General features: G+C 47.3%; 1 protein-coding gene across 1 annotated transcript in view; it reads left to right on the forward strand.

Moving 5' to 3' along the window:
• Rgs10 (regulator of G-protein signaling 10) overlaps nt 1-21954 on the forward strand; it is a 33983-nt gene that overhangs the window by 1378 nt on the left and 10651 nt on the right. Inside the window, exons 2-4 of the mRNA XM_013021906.1 lie at nt 8584-8702; nt 10050-10136; nt 19322-19465. Coding sequence (XP_012877360.1) covers nt 8584-8702; nt 10050-10136; nt 19322-19465 — 350 coding nt within the window. The remainder of the gene's footprint in view (nt 1-8583; nt 8703-10049; nt 10137-19321; nt 19466-21954) is intronic.

A 21954-nucleotide genomic window follows, 5' to 3' on the forward strand; every position in this document is an offset into this window, starting at 1 on the left:
CCCCCCCCAAAAAAAAGAGAGATCAAAGATGGGAAAGGCTGACTGCTTGCTTCTTCCATGGGAAACTGAGATGTATTTTGTTTTGTTTTGTTTTTGCCAGTCCTGGGGCTTGAACTCTGAGCCTGAGTTCTGTCCCTGAGCTGCTTTTGCTCAAGGCTAACGTTCTACCACTTTGAATCACAGTTCCACTACTGGTTTTTGAATGGTTAATTGGAGATAAGAATGTCAAGGAACTTTTCTGCCCAGGCTGCCTTCAAACCACAATCCTCAGATCTCAGCCTTCTGAGTAGCTAGGATTAAGGCATGAGCTACCAGTGCCTGGCATGAAACAATTTTAAGAAAGCAAAACTAATGTAAAAATGAGGGCTTACATATTTGTAGTGCTAAATCCAGTGATGATTTCAACCAGTTTCTTATTATTGAATCCCCCCTTTTGCCCTAGTTTCAAAGTGCATACACTGCAGATATTTTGCGCGAAGGAGGAAATATACTAAAGCAAATCACTCAATATCCTATCATCCAGAGGTAAATGCTAGAAATATTCATGTGTAGTTAGCTGCTAACTTTGTATACATAAATATATATAACAAAATGTTCTGTATATATCCTGATTTGTTTCAATGAAAGCCTCATACGCATGCTCACACATCATCAAATAGCCTACACATAGTCTGTTAGAACTGTTAAATAATCCATCATAAGAATGTGTTATAACCTGGGCACCAGTGGCTCACGCCTGTAATCCTAGCTACTTAGGAGGCTGAGATCTGAGGATCATGGTTCAAAGCCAGTGCAGGCAGTAAAGTCCATGAGACTCTGATCTCCAATAAACCACTAGAAAACCGGAAGTGGCGCTGTGGCTCAAGAGGTAGAGCACAGACCTTGAGCTGAAGAGCCCAGGGACAGCGCCCAGGCCCAGAGTTCAAGCCCCACAACCGACCAAAAAAAAAAAAATGTATGTTATAGCACCAGTGTTAGAATATATTATAGGCACCCATGTCTCATGCCCATTAATCTTAGCTACTTAAGAGGTTGGGATCTGAGGATCAAGGTTTAAAGTCAGCCTGGCCAAGAAAGTCTGAGACTCTTAGCTCAAGTTAACCAGCAAAAAGCCAGGAGTGGAGCTGTGGCTCAAGTGTAGATGGTTAGCCTTGGATGAAAAAGCTAAGGGACTGCACCCAGACCCTGAGTTCAAGCCCCAGTAACATCACACACACACACACACACACACACACACACACACGTATGTTATAGTGAGCATTTTTAGCCACTATAAAACAAAAAAAGTATTAAGACAAATTTTTGCATTATTCTTTGACATGAATGACAAGTTGTAGAATAATATTTACTGGTCCAATATACATGTTGCAGACTTATAAATGTATTACCAAATCAAGCATCTTACTATATTTGCCTCTCCTGACCTACCAGGGAGGGATTGGGGTTGGTAACATTTGCTTTTCTCCTCTCACGTTTGTGAGCCTCACACTGTTCCTAGCCTGCCAACTTCCTAGTTATTATTATTTAAAAATAATAATAAAGCTGCCTGTGTCTCACCCCTGTAATCCAAGCTACTCAAAATGCTGAGATCTGAGGGCCCAGGCAGGAAAGTCCATGAGATTCTTATCTTGAATTAACCACCACAAAGTTGAATGGAGGGGTGGCTCAATTTGTACAGTGCCATCCTTGAGTGAAAGAGCTAAGGAACGGTGCCCAGGCCCTGAGCTCAAACCACAGTACTGGTACCAAAAAGCAAACAAAGCCCACTTTATTTTGGGACTTGAACTTGGGGCACTCCACGACTTGTACCACACCTGTAGCCCTTTCTACTTTAGGTTATTTTTCAGATAGAGTGTCTCTTTTTGCATAGCCAGCGGGGGCTATCAGCTACCTCTGCTTCCCATGTGTGGAGCTGATCACCAGATGTGTACCACTATACTTGGCTTGTCTATCAAGGTGGAGACTCACTAACTTTTTGACCACACTGATCTCTTGGATCTCTGCTTTCCAGGTAGTGAGGATTACAAGTCTTAGACCCTTAAAAGAGCCATTTAGAGCCATTTTTGTCTGTGTATAGGTTAAAGTTTATTATTTATCAAAACAGGTCTTGGAGGAGGAGGAAGAGTAATTCAGATGCCAGTAATTTTTGTGTGCCTACATGTGCTGGGCACAATGCCAGATGCTATTTTGTTTATTTCTGCTGCTCAACACTCCCTTGGAACGTCTGTGTCATCCCTTCCTCGTGTGTCCCAGAAGGCCGTGCTGTGACAGAGGAGACACAGCTGGTCAAGCCTGGTACCTAGGTCTCCCCATCTCTAGTAGAGAGTACTTACGTGTTTAGTTACTGTTCTTTCCTCCAACTGGCCTAGCATAGTCTTGTTTCTATACATCCTGATCATAAGAGAGAAACTCTAAAATAGATTCACAGCTTACCACTTTCTTTTAAGTTTCTGAGTAAAACATGTTGACCTCAAAAGCCTGCTGAGGGTGGGAAGGTGGCTCAGTGGTAGAGTGCTTGCCTTGCATGCATGAGGCCCTGGGTTCGATTCCTCAGCACCACATAAGCAGAAAAAGCTGGAAGTGGCGCTGTGGCTCAAGTGGTAGAGCGCTAGCCTTGAGCTGAAGAGCTGAGGGACAGCGCCCAGGCAGAGTTCAGGCCTCACAACTGGATCCCCCCCCAAAAAAAAGAGAGATCAAAGATGGGAAAGGCTGACTGCTTGCTTCTTCCATGGGAAACTGAGATGTATTTTGTTTTGTTTTGTTTTTGCCAGTCCTGGGGCTTGAACTCTGAGCCTGGGTTCTGTCCCTGAGCTGCTTTTGCTCAAGGCTAACGTTCTACCACTTTGAATCACAGTTCCACTACTGGTTTTTGAATGGTTAATTGGAGATAAGAATGTCAAGGAACTTTTCTGCCCAGGCTGCCTTCAAACCACAATCCTCAGATCTCAGCCTTCTGAGTAGCTAGGATTAAGGCATGAGCTACCAGTGCCTGGCATGAAACAATTTTAAGAAAGCAAAACTAATGTAAAAATGAGGGCTTACATATTTGTAGTGCTAAATCCAGTGATGATTTCAACCAGTTTCTTATTATTGAATCCCCCCTTTTGCCCTAGTTTCAAAGTGCATACACTGCAGATATTTTGCGCGAAGGAGGAAATATACTAAAGCAAATCACTCAATATCCTATCATCCAGAGGTAAATGCTAGAAATATTCATGTGTAGTTAGCTGCTAACTTTGTATACATAAATATATATAACAAAATGTTCTGTATATATCCTGATTTGTTTCAATGAAAGCCTCATACGCATGCTCACACATCATCAAATAGCCTACACATAGTCTGTTAGAACTGTTAAATAATCCATCATAAGAATGTGTTATAACCTGGGCACCAGTGGCTCACGCCTGTAATCCTAGCTACTTAGGAGGCTGAGATCTGAGGATCACGGTTCAAAGCCAGCCCAGGCAGGAAAGTCCATGAGACTCTTATCTCCAATAAACCACTAGAAAACCGGAAGTGGCGCTGTGGCTCAAACAGTAGAGTACTCACCTTGAGCTGAAGAGTGCAAGGACAGCGCCCAAGCCCAGAGTTCAAGCTCTGTGACCAACAAAAAACAAAACAACAACAGAAGTCAATGCAGAAGTCTTAGAAAATTCCAAACCAATATTTCTGAGGAAGATAAAAGTGCATGGTAGATAGGGAGTGGGTCAAAGGCTGCCATAGGCAATCTATGGAAGAAGAAAGTGGGCAAAAGACAGAAGGAATTTCTCTTTATCAAGGGCATCAAGAGCCGAAAACCACTATCGGCGACTATTCAGAGTAGCTTGAAAACGACCTTGAAAACGACCTGCTCTTTCTATGACAGTGACAGTGTTACATCTGGTAGAGGGGAGACAGGAGCTATGAGAAACCCAAATGAAGGGTGCATCTATTTCCTGTGTCCCCTGGAAACCTGGTGTCCTGTCGAGGTGTTCCTGATGGGACAGTTGGTCTTGAATACTCGTCTCCATGCAGCGATGGCTTAGCTGGGCCACTTGCAGAAGTTGTTTTCTTCCTTGGTTTTGCATCACAGATTAAGGGGCTGGATCAGATGGGGTTTGCAAAATAATTAGTGTATGAAATGAAGGGCTGGGTGGGTAACCCTGCGCTAGCGGTTGGATCAGTTGTCTCTTGGTGAAATGGAACCCACTGTGTGTGTTTATTTGCCAGATGGCAGAGCGGTGGAACCTTAACATGGTTTGGGTTATTATTGAGAAGTGCCAGGAGGTTTGGCATGCTTTCAGACCACAGTTGAAAACTTATAGCAAAGAGTTGTTCAACAGTAAGAGAACTTGCAACTGTGGAGATGGTTCCTGGAACAGCCCACTCATGTCTCTGTTTATTTATATGAGAGAGGATCTGCTAGGGAAAAGGAGAAACTAGCATGCTGCTCTCTGGACAAGGAACACAGCAGTAAGGAAGGTAGCTGAAAGCCTGGCAGAATGAACCTTGCTGCAGAGACTTCTTAGAATGATGATCTTTGATCTGTGGGAAGAAGCTTAGTATTCAGAAGCTTGCTGTGCCACTTGGACAAAGAGTAGGGAATGAATTTCCTCTCTGTGAGTTGGAGACTTACATTAGAAAACCATCAAAGTGGGGAGCCAGCCAGCCATTGGTGGGGCGCACCTAGTATTCTGTTATTCATAGTTCAAAGCCAGCCTGGGCAGGAAAGTATGTGGGACTCTTATCTCCAATTAATCACAAAAAGGCTGAGCTGTAGCTCAAGTGGTAGAACACTAGCCTGGGATAGTGCCCAGGATCTGAGTTCAAGCCCCAAGACCAGCAGGAAAAAAAAAGTGGGGGGCCAGTAGCTCGCTTGTAATTCTAGTTACTCAGGAGGCTGAGATCTGAGGATCGTGGTTTGAACCCAGTCTGGGCAGAAAAGTGTGTGAGCCTCTTAACCTCCAGTGAGCCACAAAGCGGGGCTAGAAATGTGGCTCAAGTGGTAGAGCTCCAGGTGTGAACAAAGAAGTCGTGAGAGAACTTGAGACCCCAAGTTCAAGCCTTGGTACTGACATGAAAAAGAAAAGAAAGAAAAGACCATCCGGGCCATTTAAAGATGTGTTTGAATGAGATGGCCTCTTGATGAGAGGAATGGGGAATGGGTATCCCAATAGTTTTCTTATTCCATCACCAGTGTGTTTCCATGCATAGTCCCTGCTGTGTTTCTGGTTGTGTTTTCTTCTTTTTTTAGGTGCTGAGAGATAGCATCTCAGCAGGTTAAGAGGTTATAGTGTGAAGCCAGATACCGTTATTCACACCTGTCATCCTAAGACTCAGCCTGAGCTACATAGTAAGACTTTTAGTCTCTAAGGCACCAATGGCTCACCTTTGTGATCCTAGCAACTCAGAAGGCTTGAGATCTGAGGATCATAGTTTAAAGCCAGACTAGGCAGGAAAGTTTGTGAGACTCTTCTCTCTAATTAAGCACCAAAAGCCAAAAGTGGAGCCGTGGCTCAAGTTGTAGAGTGCTAGCCTTATGCAACAACAAAAAAACAAAAAACTCAGGAACAGCACCCTGGGTTCAAGCCCTATTACTGGCACCAAAACGATAAAATAAGGTGTGTGGTTTTGCTCCCCAGTGGGACATAGCATAGTAGCAGTACTGTGAATTCCAGGGGATTCTGATACACATTCCTTCATAAACATTTTTAGTTCTATTTCCCCTAGCAACTTTTAGTAATTAAAATTTATGGATTTTCATTAATATTTTTATTTTATTTATTTATTTTTTTGGTCATAGGTCTTGAACTCTGGGCTTGGGCACTATCCCTCAACTCTTCAGCTCAAGGCAAGTGCTGTACCATTTGAGCTAGAGCGCCACTTCCGGTTTTCTAGTGGTTTATTGGAGATAAGGGTCTCACGGACTTTTTCTGCCCAGGCTGGCTTTGAACCGTGATCCTCAGATCGCAACCTCCTGAGTAGCTAGGATTACAGGCGTGAGCCACCGGCGCCCAGCCATCATTAATCTTTTTTTTTTATATTTTATTTTATTTTATTTGTGAACATACTGTACAGAGGGGTTACAATTGCATGGGCAGGATAATGCGTACATTTCTTACCAAGCATTGCAGCCTCCTCCTTTGTTTACCCTTCCCATCCCTTCCCAGCCTCCCCCCCATCATTAATCTTTTTAAGTGACTTGTCAGGTTGATTTCTTATTTCAAAGTTTTATCTTCTCACTTTAAAATGTTTTTATAGAACCATGGCTCTCTGCATTGGACATGGAACTGTGCAATTCCGGGGTGGAGATGGGAGGGATGGAATGGGAGATGACATTATGCAAAAGGAAATGTACTTATTACCTGATGTATGTAAATGTAACCCGGCTGCATATCACCTCTAAAACAATAGAGCAATTAGAGAAAAAGAAAGAAACAAAAAAGTCAGTGGGGAAAGAAGTATTAGCTATTAAAGTAATTCACTTGCTAGAAGGAGAAGGAACAAACACTGGTTGAGAATCTACTGTGACCCAAGTTATGTTGCCAGGTTCTGGATACTTCCTTTATTTCCACCGATTACCATGTAATAATTATGCACATATATTGGGCACTGTGGGGGTATTTCAGTACATGTATACAATGCGTAGTGATCAGATCAGGGTAGCTGGAATGTATCTACCTCCACTATGTATCACATCTTTATGTTAGGAACTTTGCAGTCTGTTCTACTTGCTATTGTGAAACACACAGTTGGTGCTTCTTTTCTGAATCCTTAGGATAATCTTAGTGATTAGGGGATTACCTTTAAATGCATGTAAGAATTTTGCCCAAGGTCATGTATAGTTTGAACTGGCCAAGTTAGGCTTTGGACCTGGCTTTGGTCCTGGGCCCATCTAAAGTGTCATCCTGGTGGTTTTTCCTTGACTCCAGGACCGGGTTAAAGTCTGTAGAATGAGCATATTTGTGCTGTCTCTTCCTCTTTTGGCCAAGAGGTCACCGTGCATTAGTTGGATGCCCTCCATCCCCTCTCCCTTCGGTCAAGAGGTTTGACAAGTCTCGAGTTAGTCAGCGGAAACTCTGCTGTGTGACTGTCTGATTCCCCTGCATACCCTGCACACGTTCAGGGTTGCTGGAAAACGAGGGCCTCATGACAAGTGATGCTTAATGCAGTGTTTTGTTTTTTGTTGTCTGTGAGTGTGTGTATGTGTGTGTGCACATGTGCGTGCATGCATGCACGCACACATGCCAGTCCTAGGACTTGGACTTAGGGCCTAGACATTGTCCTTGAGCTTTTGTGCTCACTTTGAGCCACAGCTCCACTTTCAGCTTTTTGTGGTTAATTGGAGATAAGAGTCTCTCTGCGGGGTGGGGGGGGTGGGGTGGGGGGTGGTGGCTCACGCCTTTAATCCTAGCTATTCAGGAGGCTGAGATCTGAGGATATCGGTTCAAAGCCAGCCCGCTCAGGAAAAGTCTATGAGACTCTTATCTCCAGTAAACCACCAGAAAACCGGAAGTGTTGCTGTGGCTTGCCTTGAGCTGAAGAGCTGAGAGACAGCGCCCAGGCTCAGAGTTCAAGCCCCACGACTGACAAAAGAAGAAAAAAGAGTCTCTCAGACTTCCCTACCTAGGCTGACTCTGAACCTTGATCCTCAGTTCTCAGCCTCCTGAGTAACTAGGCTTATAGGTGTGAGACACCAACACCCAATAATGCAGTATTTTAAATGATCAAAATTAGTGCAAAAACCTTCATGAGGGAGAGCAAAAGTTTGAACAAAGGCCAGACAAGTCACCAGTGGGATCCTGAGGCAAAAGGAAAATTAGGAAAGACTGATCTTGTTTAAAATGAATAAAATATTCATCATGGATTATTTACACTCATTTTGATATTAAAATGTTGAGGGAAAGCAGGTGCTGGTGATTCATGTCTGTCATCCCAGCTTCTCAGAAGGCTGAGATCTGGAGATCATGGATTGAAGTCAGCTCAAGCAGAAAAAAAATCCAAGAAACTCCATCTCCAAGATAACCAGCAAAAAGCTGGGCTGGAGGCATGGCTCAAATGGTAGAATGCTACCAAAGCAAGCAAGCTGAGCAAGCAGGAAGCCTTGAGTTCAAATCCTGATAACAGAAAAAAAAAAGATATGAAGATATTTACCTTGGTGCCTCAGCATTTGGCAAGTCTTTTGATCTTTGTTTGTTTTTTTTACATTTTCACCGACTCCCTTTGTGCTATACTTTTTTGTTCCAGGTGGAGCTTTGAGATTAGTGGGAACCAGTCGTGCAAGTGGTCCAATGTGGTTGTATGGGTGTGTGAAGGGTCAGGGCACTAGTAGCTGGTGGGAAGGGGGTTCAAAGGCTGCCTGGAAGTTGGCCAGTGGACACGATTGGAGGAAAGGCTGTGCCCGGAGACGGCTAGTCCCGTCATGGCTCTGAGGCTCAGTTTTCCTAGCAGTACAATGAGGAAATAGCCACTTCTGCCGTGTTACGAGGAGTCCTTCACACCAGGCCTCTGAGAGCCGAGCGTGGCTTGTGTTCTCTGTCCTTGCAGTACATGGTGGTAGACAGGATGCTTAGCTGCGACACCATCTGACTTGTTTTACAGACATCCGTGACAGCGATGGCAGTTCCAGCAGCAGCCACCAGAACCTCAAGAGCACAGCCAAGTGGGCCACCTCCCTGGAGAGTCTACTGGAAGACCCGGAAGGCGTGAAGAGATTTAGGGTTTGCCTGTTTCATTGTTAACCAAGACGGATATTGTGGATAAAGGAGAGAGAGAGAGAGAGAGTGTGTGTGTGTGTGAGAGAGAGAGAGACAGAGACAGAGACAAAGAAAGACACAGAGAAAGAGACAGAGAGAGACAAAGAGAGACAGAGACAGAGAGAGACAAAGAGACACAGAGAGAGATCAGGCCAGCCTTCAACACTCTACCTCACAGTGAGGCAAGACCTCCTATGTGTCATGATTTAGTTGGAAAGATTCTTGTGGCTGGCCCTAAAACACCACAGAGGTTCCTAATTTTCATATAGTTAAGTGAAAGAGGAGGTAAGTGATGGAGAAAAGAGCCATGTCTGAGGAGTCTGTAGGAAGGATTTCTAGTATTACGCCACCTGAGAAGAGTAGGCTAGGTCTCTATGATATGGAGAGTTCTCTCTCTCTCTCTCTCTCACTCAAAGCACTTTTCCACCTTTTGGGTGGCTAATTGGAGATACGTGTCTCATGAACCTTGCTGCCTGGGCTGCCTTGGAGCCGTGATCCTCAGATCGCAGCCCCTTGAGTAGCTGGGATTACAGGCGTGAGCCACCAGTGCCCCGCTGGTTGTTCTCTTGAGTCTTGGATACTCTGTAGGATGCATTATTGCCAGCGAGGAAAGCCAGCACAGTGGAAGGAGGAGAAGGAGCTCCAAGAGGAGGGCTGATGGGTGGGTCAGCATCAGTGGGCCTAGGAGGACTTTTCTGCCACTTGGGGGGCCATGTATGAATTCTAAGACCAAGCTCCAGCAACTCTGTCTTTAAGTGTTGGGTCAGCATGCTATTGGTCCCCAGCAGGTTCCTGGCAAGGGCAAGGCCGCCTGGTCCCTGGACGTCAGGCCACTCTAAGTATCGTGTCTAGGAGGTCTGTTCGCTAACCTCCCAACCACCACCACAGGAACGCAACACCTCCAATTTGAGATAGCCCCACCATAGTGTTTTAGACATGCCTTATGTGTTTTCTTTTGTTTAAAAAAAAATGGGCCTGGTTTCGGAGGAATGTACTTTGTTTAAACAATGCCTGGAAGGAACTAATACATCTTCCAGTTTAATTTACTTTTTGCTAATTTATTGTCAGCTTAGAAATGCCAGTAGATTCTTGTTCCATTTTAATTCTTTCTAACCATGTCAAACCCATTAAAGTCAGATGCATCTGAAATTTGAGCTGATATTAACATACTTTGCTTTTCAAGGTGGGGTTTTCAAAGGATCCAGGAGCCAGGCTGTGTTACATTTGACCAGATCCGTGCTTAAAAGGAAATGTATCATTTATCTGTTCAAATGGAATACTCTGTGACTTTTTTCTTCTTTTTACCCATAGGAATTTTTGAAAAAGGAATTCAGTGAAGAAAATGTCCTGTTTTGGCTAGCATGTGAAGAGTTTAAGAAAATGGAAGATAAGAAGCAGGTATTTTTTTTTTTTTAACCTTGTAGTTACTTTGCAGGTCCTATTTTTCCCCCTCTCCTGAGAAAATGCGTAAAGAAACCTGATTCATATTAGATTCCAGGGAAGATTGAAGTTCCCCTTAGGTATCTTGTGTTGATCAAATATTAATAATTTGAAGAAGAATAAGTTAATCTATTTTTAAATGGAGCGGTTCTAACAGGCCAATATTTAAAGTGAAAATAACGATTTATGTCATCTATGAGTTTGTCATTATGTACAGATTTTTTTTTTCTTCATGAATAAGTCATGAGAGTGTGTGCCCAGAGGGGGCATGTAGCATTTTGGGGAAGAGTAAAACACTAAGTAGATAGATGCATAATGTCAGAAGAACACGGACGATGGGCTGGTTGTCAGTTATTCAGCATATCTTAGCAAAGAGTGCTGAGCTTGGCGGGTGTCCTTTACTGCGGTTGATTTTTGGTTCTTGGTGTCTGCTAGGTGGTCCCCCACTGAAGGGTGGTTGTGATGGGGCGGGTCAGATGATGCAGATGGCCGCAGGGTGGGAGAGCTCGTGCATCTGTCTGTGTGCCCACTGGGAAGTGCTGTGAAGGAGCAGGCGAATGGTGTGGGGCCGTAGGGAGGGATGGGGACTGGGACCAGCAGCGAATGTCCGTACTGCCTGGGGAGCCTATGCTGCTTTTTAAAAATTTATTTGATTTGATTTATTTTTGTTTTGTGTTGTGCCGGCACTGGAATTTGAACTAAGCCTTGCTTAGTTTTATCATGCAAGACTGGCACTCTACCACTTGCCACAGTTCCACTTTTGGCTTTTTTGGTAGCTGATTGGAGATAAGAATCGCACAGGCTTTCCTGCCTGGGCTGGCTTTGAAAGGAGGTCCTTAGAGCTCAGTCTCCTGAGTAGCAAGGATTACAGGCGTGAGCCACTAGTGTCCAGCTGGTGCTGCTTATTCGGATCTGGGCTTGGCTGGGCTTCTTTTGCTTTGCACTCCGTCTCCACCAGCACACAGGTCGTGGAGCATTATGACTAGTTGTTTGTTTGTTTATATTTCTTGTTCTCATCCTTGGAGACCTCTCTTCCCAGGCCTCTTCTGGCACATTCAACTCTGTGCTGTGCATCTGGAATCTCGTATAAAACCATCTGATGTGTCCATGTTGGAACTCATTAAAATTATTATTTTAATGGTGGTATAGAGAGAGGGGAATTTATTTTTTAAAGTTAAAACTCTTGCCTGATAGTAAAGCATCTCCCTGGGCAGAGGTAGCCTGTGGACTAGCCAGGCTCTGGGCCTCTGTCTCCAAAAGCTGGGTCCCCCAGGGCTGGCAGTCGCTCAGAGCCTGGAGAATACACACCACAGGCTCATTCAAAACTCCCCGGCTCAGATGCACTTCTCTGTCCGCCTCCCTCTCTGGAGGTGGTAGCAATAGATGCCACAATGGTTTCCTGTGGCATGAATCTCCTAACTGGGCATGACCTTCCGTGCCCCTCCGGATGGCTTGCTGGAGCATGCTGGGTGGTGAAGGGTCTCTGGAAGTGGGAAATCAGGAGGAGAGGGTCTGCCTTCGGAAGGCCTGCAGAACAGGAATGTTCATGGTTCCCCTTGTCTCCAGCACCCAGAAAATGCTCAGAGAACTATTTATCCATGGGCTGCCCCCTCTAGTGTGAAAACGTAGCTCACAGTCAGTCAGGTGAGCAGGCGTCCACACATGTGTCCTGGGGTGTGAGGGGCCTGCCGTGCAGACAGGAAGCCAAGCTCCCCCTGTGCCCCTGCGGAACTGGACTTGAATCGCTTCCTGAGGTCACCCCGGAGTCCCTGGCAACTCTCTTTGTCCCTGTCAGTTCAGATGAAGCCACCACATCTTTGTGAAGCGCCTGCTCAGTGTCGGGCCTGGTGTAAGCCCTGGGGACACCACAGGGACTGGCCAAATGATCTTTTTTTTCTTTTTCTTCTTCTTTTATTTGGTGGATCATGGGGCTTGAACTCTGGGCCTGGGTGCTGTCCCTCAGCTCTTCAGCTCAAGGCTAGCATTCTACACAGCACCACTTCCATTTTCTGGTGGTTAATTGGAGATAAGAGCCTCTCAGATTTTCCTGCCCATGTTGGCTTGGAACCAGGATCTTCAGATCTTAGCCTCCTGAATAGCTGGGATTACAGGTGTGAGCTACCAGTGCCCAGTGTCGGCCAGATGATCTTTAGAGAAGGAGAGTTCACTAGTGTAACTCATGTGAAGATGGGCGCACAGGCAGTGTGGTCAGGGGAAGTCACTGGTAAGCGGGAGTGGGCCAGGGGAGGGTACCCTTCTCCTCACACTGTCCCTGACACACTGTCAGGTCTTTTGGAAGGTTGAAAACTGGGATGGTGCTGGGGAGGGTGGAGCCATGGGTGACATTGGGCTGTCTGGGACTCAGCCTAGGCCCCCGCCAGTTTCTGGGCCCAAGAGGCCAGCAGCAGCCCACCTGCGGCCACCAGCTTGCTGCCCCTCTGCTCCAGGCCTGTCCTACAGGAAGTCAAACCAGATGGCCCCGCTTGACCTTACTGATTTCCACAAGTAGAGGAGTTGGTGCAAGAGACGTTGGCTTAAGAGAATTTTATAGCCACATTCACCATCTCTGGCCCGACAGGAGTCAGGGAAGGATTTATCTCTCTGCAGTCGACTAGGCTGTTAAGGACTTGGTGCTGATGCTGTGGTTTGAACTCAGGGCCTGAGTGCTGTCCTTTAGCATTTTCGCTCAAGGCTGATGCTCTACCACTTGAGTCACACCTCCACATGTACCTTTTTGCTGTTTACTTGGAGATAAGACTCTCATGGACCTTTCCTGTCTAGGCTGGCTTCAAATCACAATCCTCAGAACGCAGTCTCCCAAGTATCTTGGATTACAGGCGTGAGCCACCCATGCCTGGCTTCCAAAGCGTTTTTATGCTCAAGTCTTTATTGTTTATTGGTGCTGCTGAGCCAGAGAAGATATTCCCATTCTATTTTCCTTCCTTGGACGAGTCTTTGCTTTTCCAGTTTTCCCATTCCTTGGTAGCCCTTAAGTACCTCTCACAGGGAGGGGCAGGGCTGGTCCTCTGGGATCCTGCTGCCCCGAGGCTTCCCCTGGGGCCCCCCCCTCAGAGTCCTCCCACTGTGGCCCTCACCTGGCGTCCCTGGCTCTTCCTTTGTCACCATGGAGGGAGGGGTGACCCTTTCCAGGATTCTGCTCCTCCCTGCTGAGTCTTCCTCATATTTTTAGTTAGTTTTTGCCAGTCCTAGAGTCTGAACTCAGGGCCTTGCACTCATGTGGCTCATTTGCTTAGCTGATATTCAACCACTTGAGTTATGCCCCCAGCTTGACTTTTTTGATGTTGTTGTTAGTGGTCATGGGGCTTGAACTCTGGGCCTGGGCGCTGTCCCTCAGCTCAAGGCTACTGCTCTACCACTTGAGCCACAGCACCACTTCCGGCTTTTTCTGCTCATGTGGTGCTGAGGAGTCAAACCCAGGGCCTCATGCATGCAAGGCAAGCAGTCTATCACTGAGCCACCTTCCCAGCACCCCCAGCTTGACTTTTTGCTGGTTATTTTAGAGGTAGAGTCTCTTTAGACTTTTCTGCCCAGGCTGGCTTTGAACCTTGAGTCTCTGAATTTCAGCTTCCTGAATAGCTAAGATCATAGTATGAGTCACTGGTTCCTAGTTCTCTCTTTCTCTCTCTCTCACTCTCTCTGCTCTATCTTGGCTCCATCTATTTGTCAGTCTGTCTACTTATTTGATAGCACTGGAGGTTTGAACTCAGGGCCTCCTGATTGCTAGGCTGGCATTCTACCAATTGAATCACACCTTCAGCCCTTCTTTCACATGTTTTGGAGGAGCCCAGTGAGCAACAGCTTCCTGAGAAAGGACATCTGGGAGGCAGAGGTAGAAAGACCTGTGGAGTGAAAGTGTTCGTTTCCTACTCTCCTGCCTCACTGTTTACTTGATTGATTGATTGATTCATTCATTCATTCATTGTGGCACTGGGGATTGAACCCAGGGCCTTACATATTCTATATAAGTACTGAGTCACATCACCAGCCCTTGGTTTTTTTTTTTTTTTTTTTTGTGCTGGTCTGATGGCTTGGACTTGGGGCCTGAGCTCTGCCTTTTTTTTTTTTTTTTGCTACAGTCTAGCATTGTACCACTTAAGCCAGAATTCCACTTCTGGCTTTTCTGGCGGTTAATTAGAGCTAAGAATCTCATGGACTTTCCTGGCTATGTTGCCCTCAAACCAAAATCCTTAGATCTCAGCCCTGAGTAACTTGGGTTACTAGTGTGAGCCACTGGTGCCCAGCTTCACCAGCCCTTTTTATGTTTATTCTTTTAAGACAGGGTCTTGCTAACTTGACTAGGCTGGCCTCAAACTTGAGACCCTCCTGCCTCAGCCTCTGGCATGGCTGGGATTGCAGGCATGTAGCATCATACCTGTCTTCATTGTGAATCTTGGAAGCACAATTGCTTCTTGACTTTTTGGCTACAATCAAGTGTAGAATTTTGAAGACATTGTCCCATTATTTTTCATTTTAAATCTTTTGTGTGTAAACTGTTTTTTTTCTCTTTGGAATAGTAGAGGATTGTGTTTCTATTATCACTATTCTAAAAGTGTCCCACTGAAGACTTTGGAGGGGCAGGTTCATTTAGTGGGTGGGTACTTTGTGGCGTCTTCTAGTCTAGGCACACAGTTCTGGGAAATGTTGTTTTGTTGTAATTATTTCTGCATTGTTTTTCCCAAACTTATTTCCTTCCATTTTCTCTGATCTTTTCCCCTTCTCTCTTCTTATCTTTTTTTGAGATAGAATCTTGATAATATTTCACTGGCTGTCCTCAAACTCTAGCCTCAGCCTCCCAACTAGCTGGGACTGTAGGTACCTGCCACCATGTCCAGCTCTAGTCTCTTTTCCAATGATAGCTGAGATACAGTTATTATTTTTTTCTCTCCTATCTTTCCATCTCATTGGCCTTCAGTTCCTACTTTGCTCTTGGAGATTTCAACTTCATGTTCAAATCCTCCTATTGAGCTTTTTCTGCTTTTTTTTTTAAAATCTTCTCTACACAAGGGCTGTCCAGTCTCTTCTTGGTGGTCCGTAGGCCTGGTATGTTCATAATCTGAACCTTTCTCTAATCAGCTGGGTTGGAGAAGTTTGCTGTGGGGGGGGGGGAGAGTCTGTATTTAGGACTTCACATAGACCCTTAGATTTAGTTTGAGAACTCATCCTTTACTCCTTTTGGTCTCTTCTACAGCCTCTCTTGGTCAATTTCTTTAAAAAAGGAAAATTCTAGACTCCTGGAGTAGAGTGGGAGAGATTTGCACTTCCTTCTGCAGGGGTCTTACAGTTTTCTCCTGTCGGCTAACCCCTTCCCTTCTGCCTGGGGAACCATGTCCCAAGCTTCTGCTCTTTCAGGTATCTAGGTTTGTTCTTCTTGTTCTGTGGTGTCAACTGCTTTGCCTTCACCTGCCTCCCATTTCCTGAGCCAGTGCTCTGAACTTTACCTTGCCATTTATTGGATATTTTCTTTATCTCATTCTGAAGTTTTTTGTTTGTTAGTCAGTCATAGGGCTTGAACTCTGGACCTAAGCTCTGTCCCTCAGCTCTTCAGCTCAAGACTAGTGCTCTACCACTTGAGCCACAGTGCCACTTCTGGTTTTATGGTGGTTAATTGGAGATAAGAGTCTCATGGACTTTCTAGCCTGGGCTGGCTTTGAACCGTGATCCTCAAATCTCAGCCTCCCAAGTAGCTAAGATTATAAGCGTGAGCCACCGGTGCCCGGCCTCATTCTGCTTTTTGGTGTGCATGAAGAGTGTGGCTATTCATGTGCTATTCTTACGTGCTTCTGTGCCCCCTCTGGCAGGATGGAGAGGAAGCGGCACCACGATGGGTGGTGGAGACAGGTGAGGGTGGCACTGTGCAGACAGGATGTAGGCCTTCCCCGGAGGTGTCTGTCACAAAGGGCTGTGGCTTCAGGCTTCCTGGGGGAGAGGTGCCGGAGCACTGGCCAGGAGGGGACCTCGCTTTCCCTCTGTGGGAAGTTGCAGGCATCTCTGTGACAGGCCTGTGTGGCTGGAGAAGCGTTGGCACACGGGGGCAGCAGCTGGGGGAGAGTAGTAGGCTGTAATGTTGGCTGAGCACACATTTACTGCCATCAGCCAAAGACAGGATTCTGGAAAACTCCAGAATGTCGGGAGGGCACGGAGGGACAGGACCCAGTAAAGGAGGCAGACAGAAACAGGAGATGTTGGCTGGGGGTTGTGGAGCAGAGCAGTGCCCTTCTGTGTGACAGGCCTCCACTGCCTTGGATGAGTGGTGTTTCCGGGGCTGAGTGCCGTGGTTTGCTTCTCTGGGATGCACACTGGTTAGGAGCCAGGTTTGAGGGCTGATTTCCCACTGAAAGTCCCTATGGACCCAGCATTGCTGGGCCTAGAGGACAAAGCCCCTTGCCAAGGATGTCTGGAAGGGGGTCACCTGGGCACAGGTACTCCCAAAAGTAATCACCAAGCTAACAGACCTGGGTAATGTCCCTTTCCAGCACTTTCCGGGGGTGATCAGAGGCTGGGCATGTTTGGTCTCCCCTGGGAGGCAGGGAGGGGGACCCCTTATAGGTCACAGGCACCGAATTGACCCCACCACATGGCTATTCTCTTCCCATCCTGACAGCAGCTAGAAGAGGGTTAACGTAGCCCTGGAAAGATCTACCAAAATAGCAGCAGTGACTGGTTCTTCTTTTCTGTTCAGTGTTCTCGGTCTGGACACCAGGCCTCCCCGTGACCGGCTTGTGGTCGGCTGGCTCAGGGTTTCCCTTTTCAGTCACACTTCCTATCCTGGCCCAGATAAGCCCTGCTCCTCGGCCCCCAGCGCCTGCCCAGTCAGCCTGGGCCCCCAGCCTGTTTTCAGAGGCTCTGGAGCCATAGCTGCCAGAGGGTAGAGCTGAGACCCAGGGCTTGTATACCTGGCACCTGCTTCTTCTTCCTCAGAAGCCCTACCTCTAAGATATGTTGGATTCACCTGGGCAATGTGTGGCATATTTGTGTGTGTGCATGTGTGTGTGTGTGTGTGCATGTGTGTGTGCGTGTGTGTGTGTGTGTGTGTGTGTGTGTGTATGTGTGTAGAGAGGGAATTTTAGGGAGGGCAAATTTCAAGTGATTTCTGCCTGCAGACCTCCATGAGGTTCACTAATCTGACAGGCTGAAATTCTACTTTTATGAAGTAGCTTTTAAACAGGAAGTGGTTTTCCAAAAGTGTTCTCTTCTGACAGAATGGGGCTAGTGGGAGGGAGCTCTAGGCTCCAGGGAGAGGGTGATGTTTCAGAGGCACGCACTTCCAAAGCGCCCCTCCCCTAGGCCTCCTGACGGTCCCCAGACCTGCTCTTGGGACAGACATATTTATCTTTGAGTTTGACATTAATGAATTGTTCATGTAGAGAGAGCAGACCCAGAGCTCCACATGCCACACCCTCCTCCCCAGCCCCCCATTCTTCCTGTCCATATTGGAGAGGAAGAACGGGGTCTGGCATCAGCCTCATGGGGTCTTTTGGCATCTGTACTCTCCAGAACCACAAAAGCTCTTTTCCTCCCCATTTCCAGGCACCAGTTATGAAAGCACCAGTAACTTCCATAAGACCAGAAGGTTCTCAGAGCCTGGGATTCCCTTAGTGAGGTTCTGCAGCACGCTCGGAACTCTGAGAGGGCTCTCTGGGGAGAAAGGTGGTTTCCCAGCCCCTGTGCCAGTCTGTATTTTAGAGGTCTTTCTTGGTGCCCTGCTGTGGGGGTAAGGGGGTCTCTGTGCTGCAGGTGAGGTGCCCCCTTTGTCTTAAGGAAAATAGAACCGTCTGGGTCAACCTCAGGACGCTGGTAGACATGATGTTCTGAAGCCAGAGTCTTTACTGGGAAGCCCGCCTCTTCCATCGGGTGGCCTTCCTGCCCATCATGGTGGGTTAGGTGGATGAGCATCTTGCCGCCTGCAGCGGTAGGCGGTGGTACCTGCCTACTGAGGACGATTCCTCCCAGTGGGGTCGTTCTGGAGATTCCAGGGCAGGCAGTGAGCCATTTGTGCATTGCTTATGGGAAAACAGCCTGCTCTGGAAGACGGACAAGCCACGCGGCTTGGACAGGTTGATGTGCCTTACAGATGGGGAACTGAGGCAAAATCAAAAGAGCTTGGAGGCCAGGTGTCAGTGGCTTACGCCTGTAATCCTAGCTACTCAGGAGGCCGAGATCTGGGGATTATGATTCAAAGCTAGCCCAGGCAGAAAAGTCCATGAGACTCTCATCTCCAATTAACCACCCCAAATCCAGAAGTAGGGGTGTGGTTCAAACAGTAGAGATCTAGCCTTGAAGAAACAAAGCTAAGAGACAGCACCTAGACCTCGATACAGAAGTTTTGGAGTCAGACCATCTCGAGTCTTCCTGCACATCACCTCTCCTGGCCCTGGCCCTCATCAGGAAAGCCTCACAAGAGGGAAATGGTCATCAGCTGGTCAGACGGTGAAGGAAGTGAGCTGCCCTAGGTGTCTGCAGCATAGTAGGTGCTGGTGGCTGGTGAGGAAGTGCGCATGTGGTTAACTTGACTTCTTTTATTGTGGTAAAATATACAGAACATAAAACTCTCCTTGATCCTATTTCTTTCTGTCTTGTACTGAGGATAGAACCCAGGGACTGTGTATCCATGGCCAGCACTCTACCACTGAGCCACAGCCCCTGCTGCTAATCTTTCCACTCATCTTTCCATCTTTATGGATGTGCGTACTGTGGGTATTTCACATGAATGGAATCACATGGTTCGTGTCCTTTGGTGTCTGGTTTGTTTCACACAGAGTAATGGTTTCGGTGTTCATTAAAGTGGTAGTGTTTCTTGGTGCTGTATTCCTTCTTACGCCTGAATAATGTTCTGCTGAGCCTTTAATTTGGAGAATTCACAGGGTGGGTCTGAATGTTCCCTCTAAGCTAGGGATCTTTCTCATCATTGCTGAATGACTGGTGTAGCGATTTGACCACAGGAGGTATGGCCCTGGATGAGGGAGCCGGGCAGAGTCAGGGCCAGGCTGCCGGGAGCTCTGGTAGAGAGCTTGACCCGGGGTGGCAGCAGCAATTCTTTCTGTTGCTGGACAGAGGGCAGAGCTGGGCGCACGCCCGGAAGGGCTGTGCTGGCAGATAACACATGGCTCCTCTGTCTCCTGCAGATGCAGGAAAAGGCCAAGGAGATCTACATGACCTTCCTGTCCAATAAGGCCTCGTCCCAGGTCAACGTGGAAGGACAGTCTCGGCTCAATGAGAAGATTCTGGAAGAACCACACCCTCTGATGTTCCAGAAACTTCAGGACCAGGTAACCTGCCTTCCCGCCCACTCTTAGATTTGAGAAATGACCGTCATTCCAGGGAGTTCAGAAACACCAAACGCTGGGTTCTGCGGAGACCAGGTCACTGAGCTGGGCAGGCCAGGCAGGGCAGGACTCTGCCCTCTCGGGGCAGGCAGGGCTCTGGTGGCCCAGGAGTGGGCACCGGAATCTCAGGCTCAGCATGGGACCTGTGGGCTGATCAACCTGGACTGTTCACTCTAGATCCGCAGGGTTCTCTGCCCTCTCAGCTCAGATGGGAAGAGAGACTGGGGTTACGTGGGGAACCTGCAATGGAGAACCAACATTGCTGCTGAGGGAGACAGAACAGTCAGGAAATAAACCCAGTGATTCAGATATTCATGCAATTATCTAATGCCCCACCCCCACCCCCCGGGTCTAAGGTCTCTCAGGAGCTCTTGGCTATGATAATATGTCTTCATATTGTGTCCCCTGCGTCCAAATGACAGCATGAACATTTGCCAGCTGGAAAAGGTAGGCTCAAAAATGGACTTGGGAACATTGGGTATGGGTGGCTCATGCCTATAGAGTAATCCTAACTACTCAGGAGGCTGAGATCTGAGGATCACGATTTGAAGCCAGCCAGAGCCAGAAAACTGTGAGACTCTTGTCTCTAATTAACCACCAAAAAAGTTGGAAGTAGAGCTGTGGCTCAAGCAGTAGAGCGCTACCCTTGAGTGAAAAAAAGCTAAGGAACAGACAGGGCCTGAGTCCTAGATTCCAGATCCAGTACTGCCACACACACACAGACACACAGACATAGACATACACACAGAGGCACACACACAGACACACAGTCACATACACAGACACATACATAGACACACGGATACACCACACACATACACACAAGCCCAACTGTGGTAATGTGGTTCAGCTTTTGAGTGTAAAGAAAGTGTTTTTGTATCCCCTTGTTAATCATTGCTATTTGAGGGGAGAGAGAAGTACAACTATGTCCCCATAGCACTGTTAGGTGCAAACGGGGTCAGGTTGTCCCATCTTCATGGTTCTAAGACCCGTCGGACACCAAAATCCTATGAGCCTCTCATGTGAAATAGTATTTGCACATAACTTACATCCTCCATTCATTCTAGATTGTTCTAGATCACGTATGTAAATCTCATGCCATGTAAATACCATGCAGATAGCTGTTCTCCTGCATTTCTTGGGGGATAATGATTAAAAAGCAGAGTCTGGTTGTGTTCAGTGCAGCTGCCGTTTTCATTTCTCTGAGCATTTTCAGCTCGGTGGGTTGAATCTGCGTGGGGAATCCGGCCTGTGGACACAGTCCCCCGTGTTCAGAATGTGAGCTGATTTCACAGTGAGCCTCTGGGGATCCTGGCTGGAGATGGACTGCAGCTCTTGGTTCCCCACAGGCCCCCCTTGAGGAGGGGTCCCTGCTTTTCCTTAGTGAGGGAGATTAGAGCCAGGGGCCTGATTAGAAACATGAGAGTTCACAGAACTGACTTGGGCTGTGCCGAGAACTGTGTGGTGTAATGGTGGGGCTGCCCTGGGCTGGTGCTCTCCCTGTCCTCCCCACCCCTCCCCGGGAATGTGTCTGGAGGCCCTGCTCCTCCTCAGGGTATGGATGGGCTCTGCTGCTCCTCCCCTCCCCCCCCCACCCCTCCTGCAGCTGGGACCTCCTAAGCCCTGGCTGAGAAGAAGTGGCTAGCAGGCTTCCAATTTAAAAGAGAGCTTTGTAGGATTTCATTCAGGTCCTGTTAACCAGATTTACATGCAGCCTCACAGGTTTAGTCCTATAGTTTATAGCAGATTTCTTTTTCTGCTGGTAGTAAGGCTTAAACTCAGAGTCTGGATGCTATCGCTGTCTTGTGTTTTTGGTTTTTTTTTGTTTTTTGTTTTGTTGTTTGTGGGGCTTGAACTCTGGGCCTGGGCACTGTCCCTCAACTATTCAGCTCAAGGCAAGTACTCTACCACTTGAGCCACAGTACCACTTCTGATTTTCTGGTTGTTAATTGGAGATAAGAGTCTCATGGACTTTTCCTGCCCAGGCTGGCTTTGAACCATGATCCTCAGATCTCAGCCTCCTGAGTAGCTAGGATTACAGGCGTGAGCCACCAGTACCTGCCTATGTCTTGTGTTTTTCATCAAGGCTGGACAATCTTAAGTTGTAGGCAGCTGGGAGGGAGATGGCTGCTTTATGAAGAGTTGGTTTCCTCAGTAGATTGCAGTTCCATCCACAAGGACAATGCTGAGAAGGAAATAGAACCCCTGAGAGGTGGCTGTGAGCGGCAGGGAGGGGCTAGTGCGGGTGTCCTCATCATGGAGGCTCTCCTCAGAGAGGCCACTGAGACCTGAAGAACAAGGGGAGCTACGTGGACAGACTAAGAATCACCATCCTCCAGCGAGAGGCCAATGCAGAGTCCCTGAGGCAGGTGGTAGCTGGGTGCGTTGAGAGGATCAGGGTCAGTGTCCTGCATGATAGTCTGGCACTGGTG

The sequence above is a fragment of the Dipodomys ordii genome, unplaced genomic scaffold (assembly GCF_000151885.1).
Source record: "Dipodomys ordii isolate 6190 unplaced genomic scaffold, Dord_2.0 Scaffold58, whole genome shotgun sequence".
NCBI lineage: Eukaryota > Metazoa > Chordata > Mammalia > Rodentia > Heteromyidae > Dipodomys > Dipodomys ordii.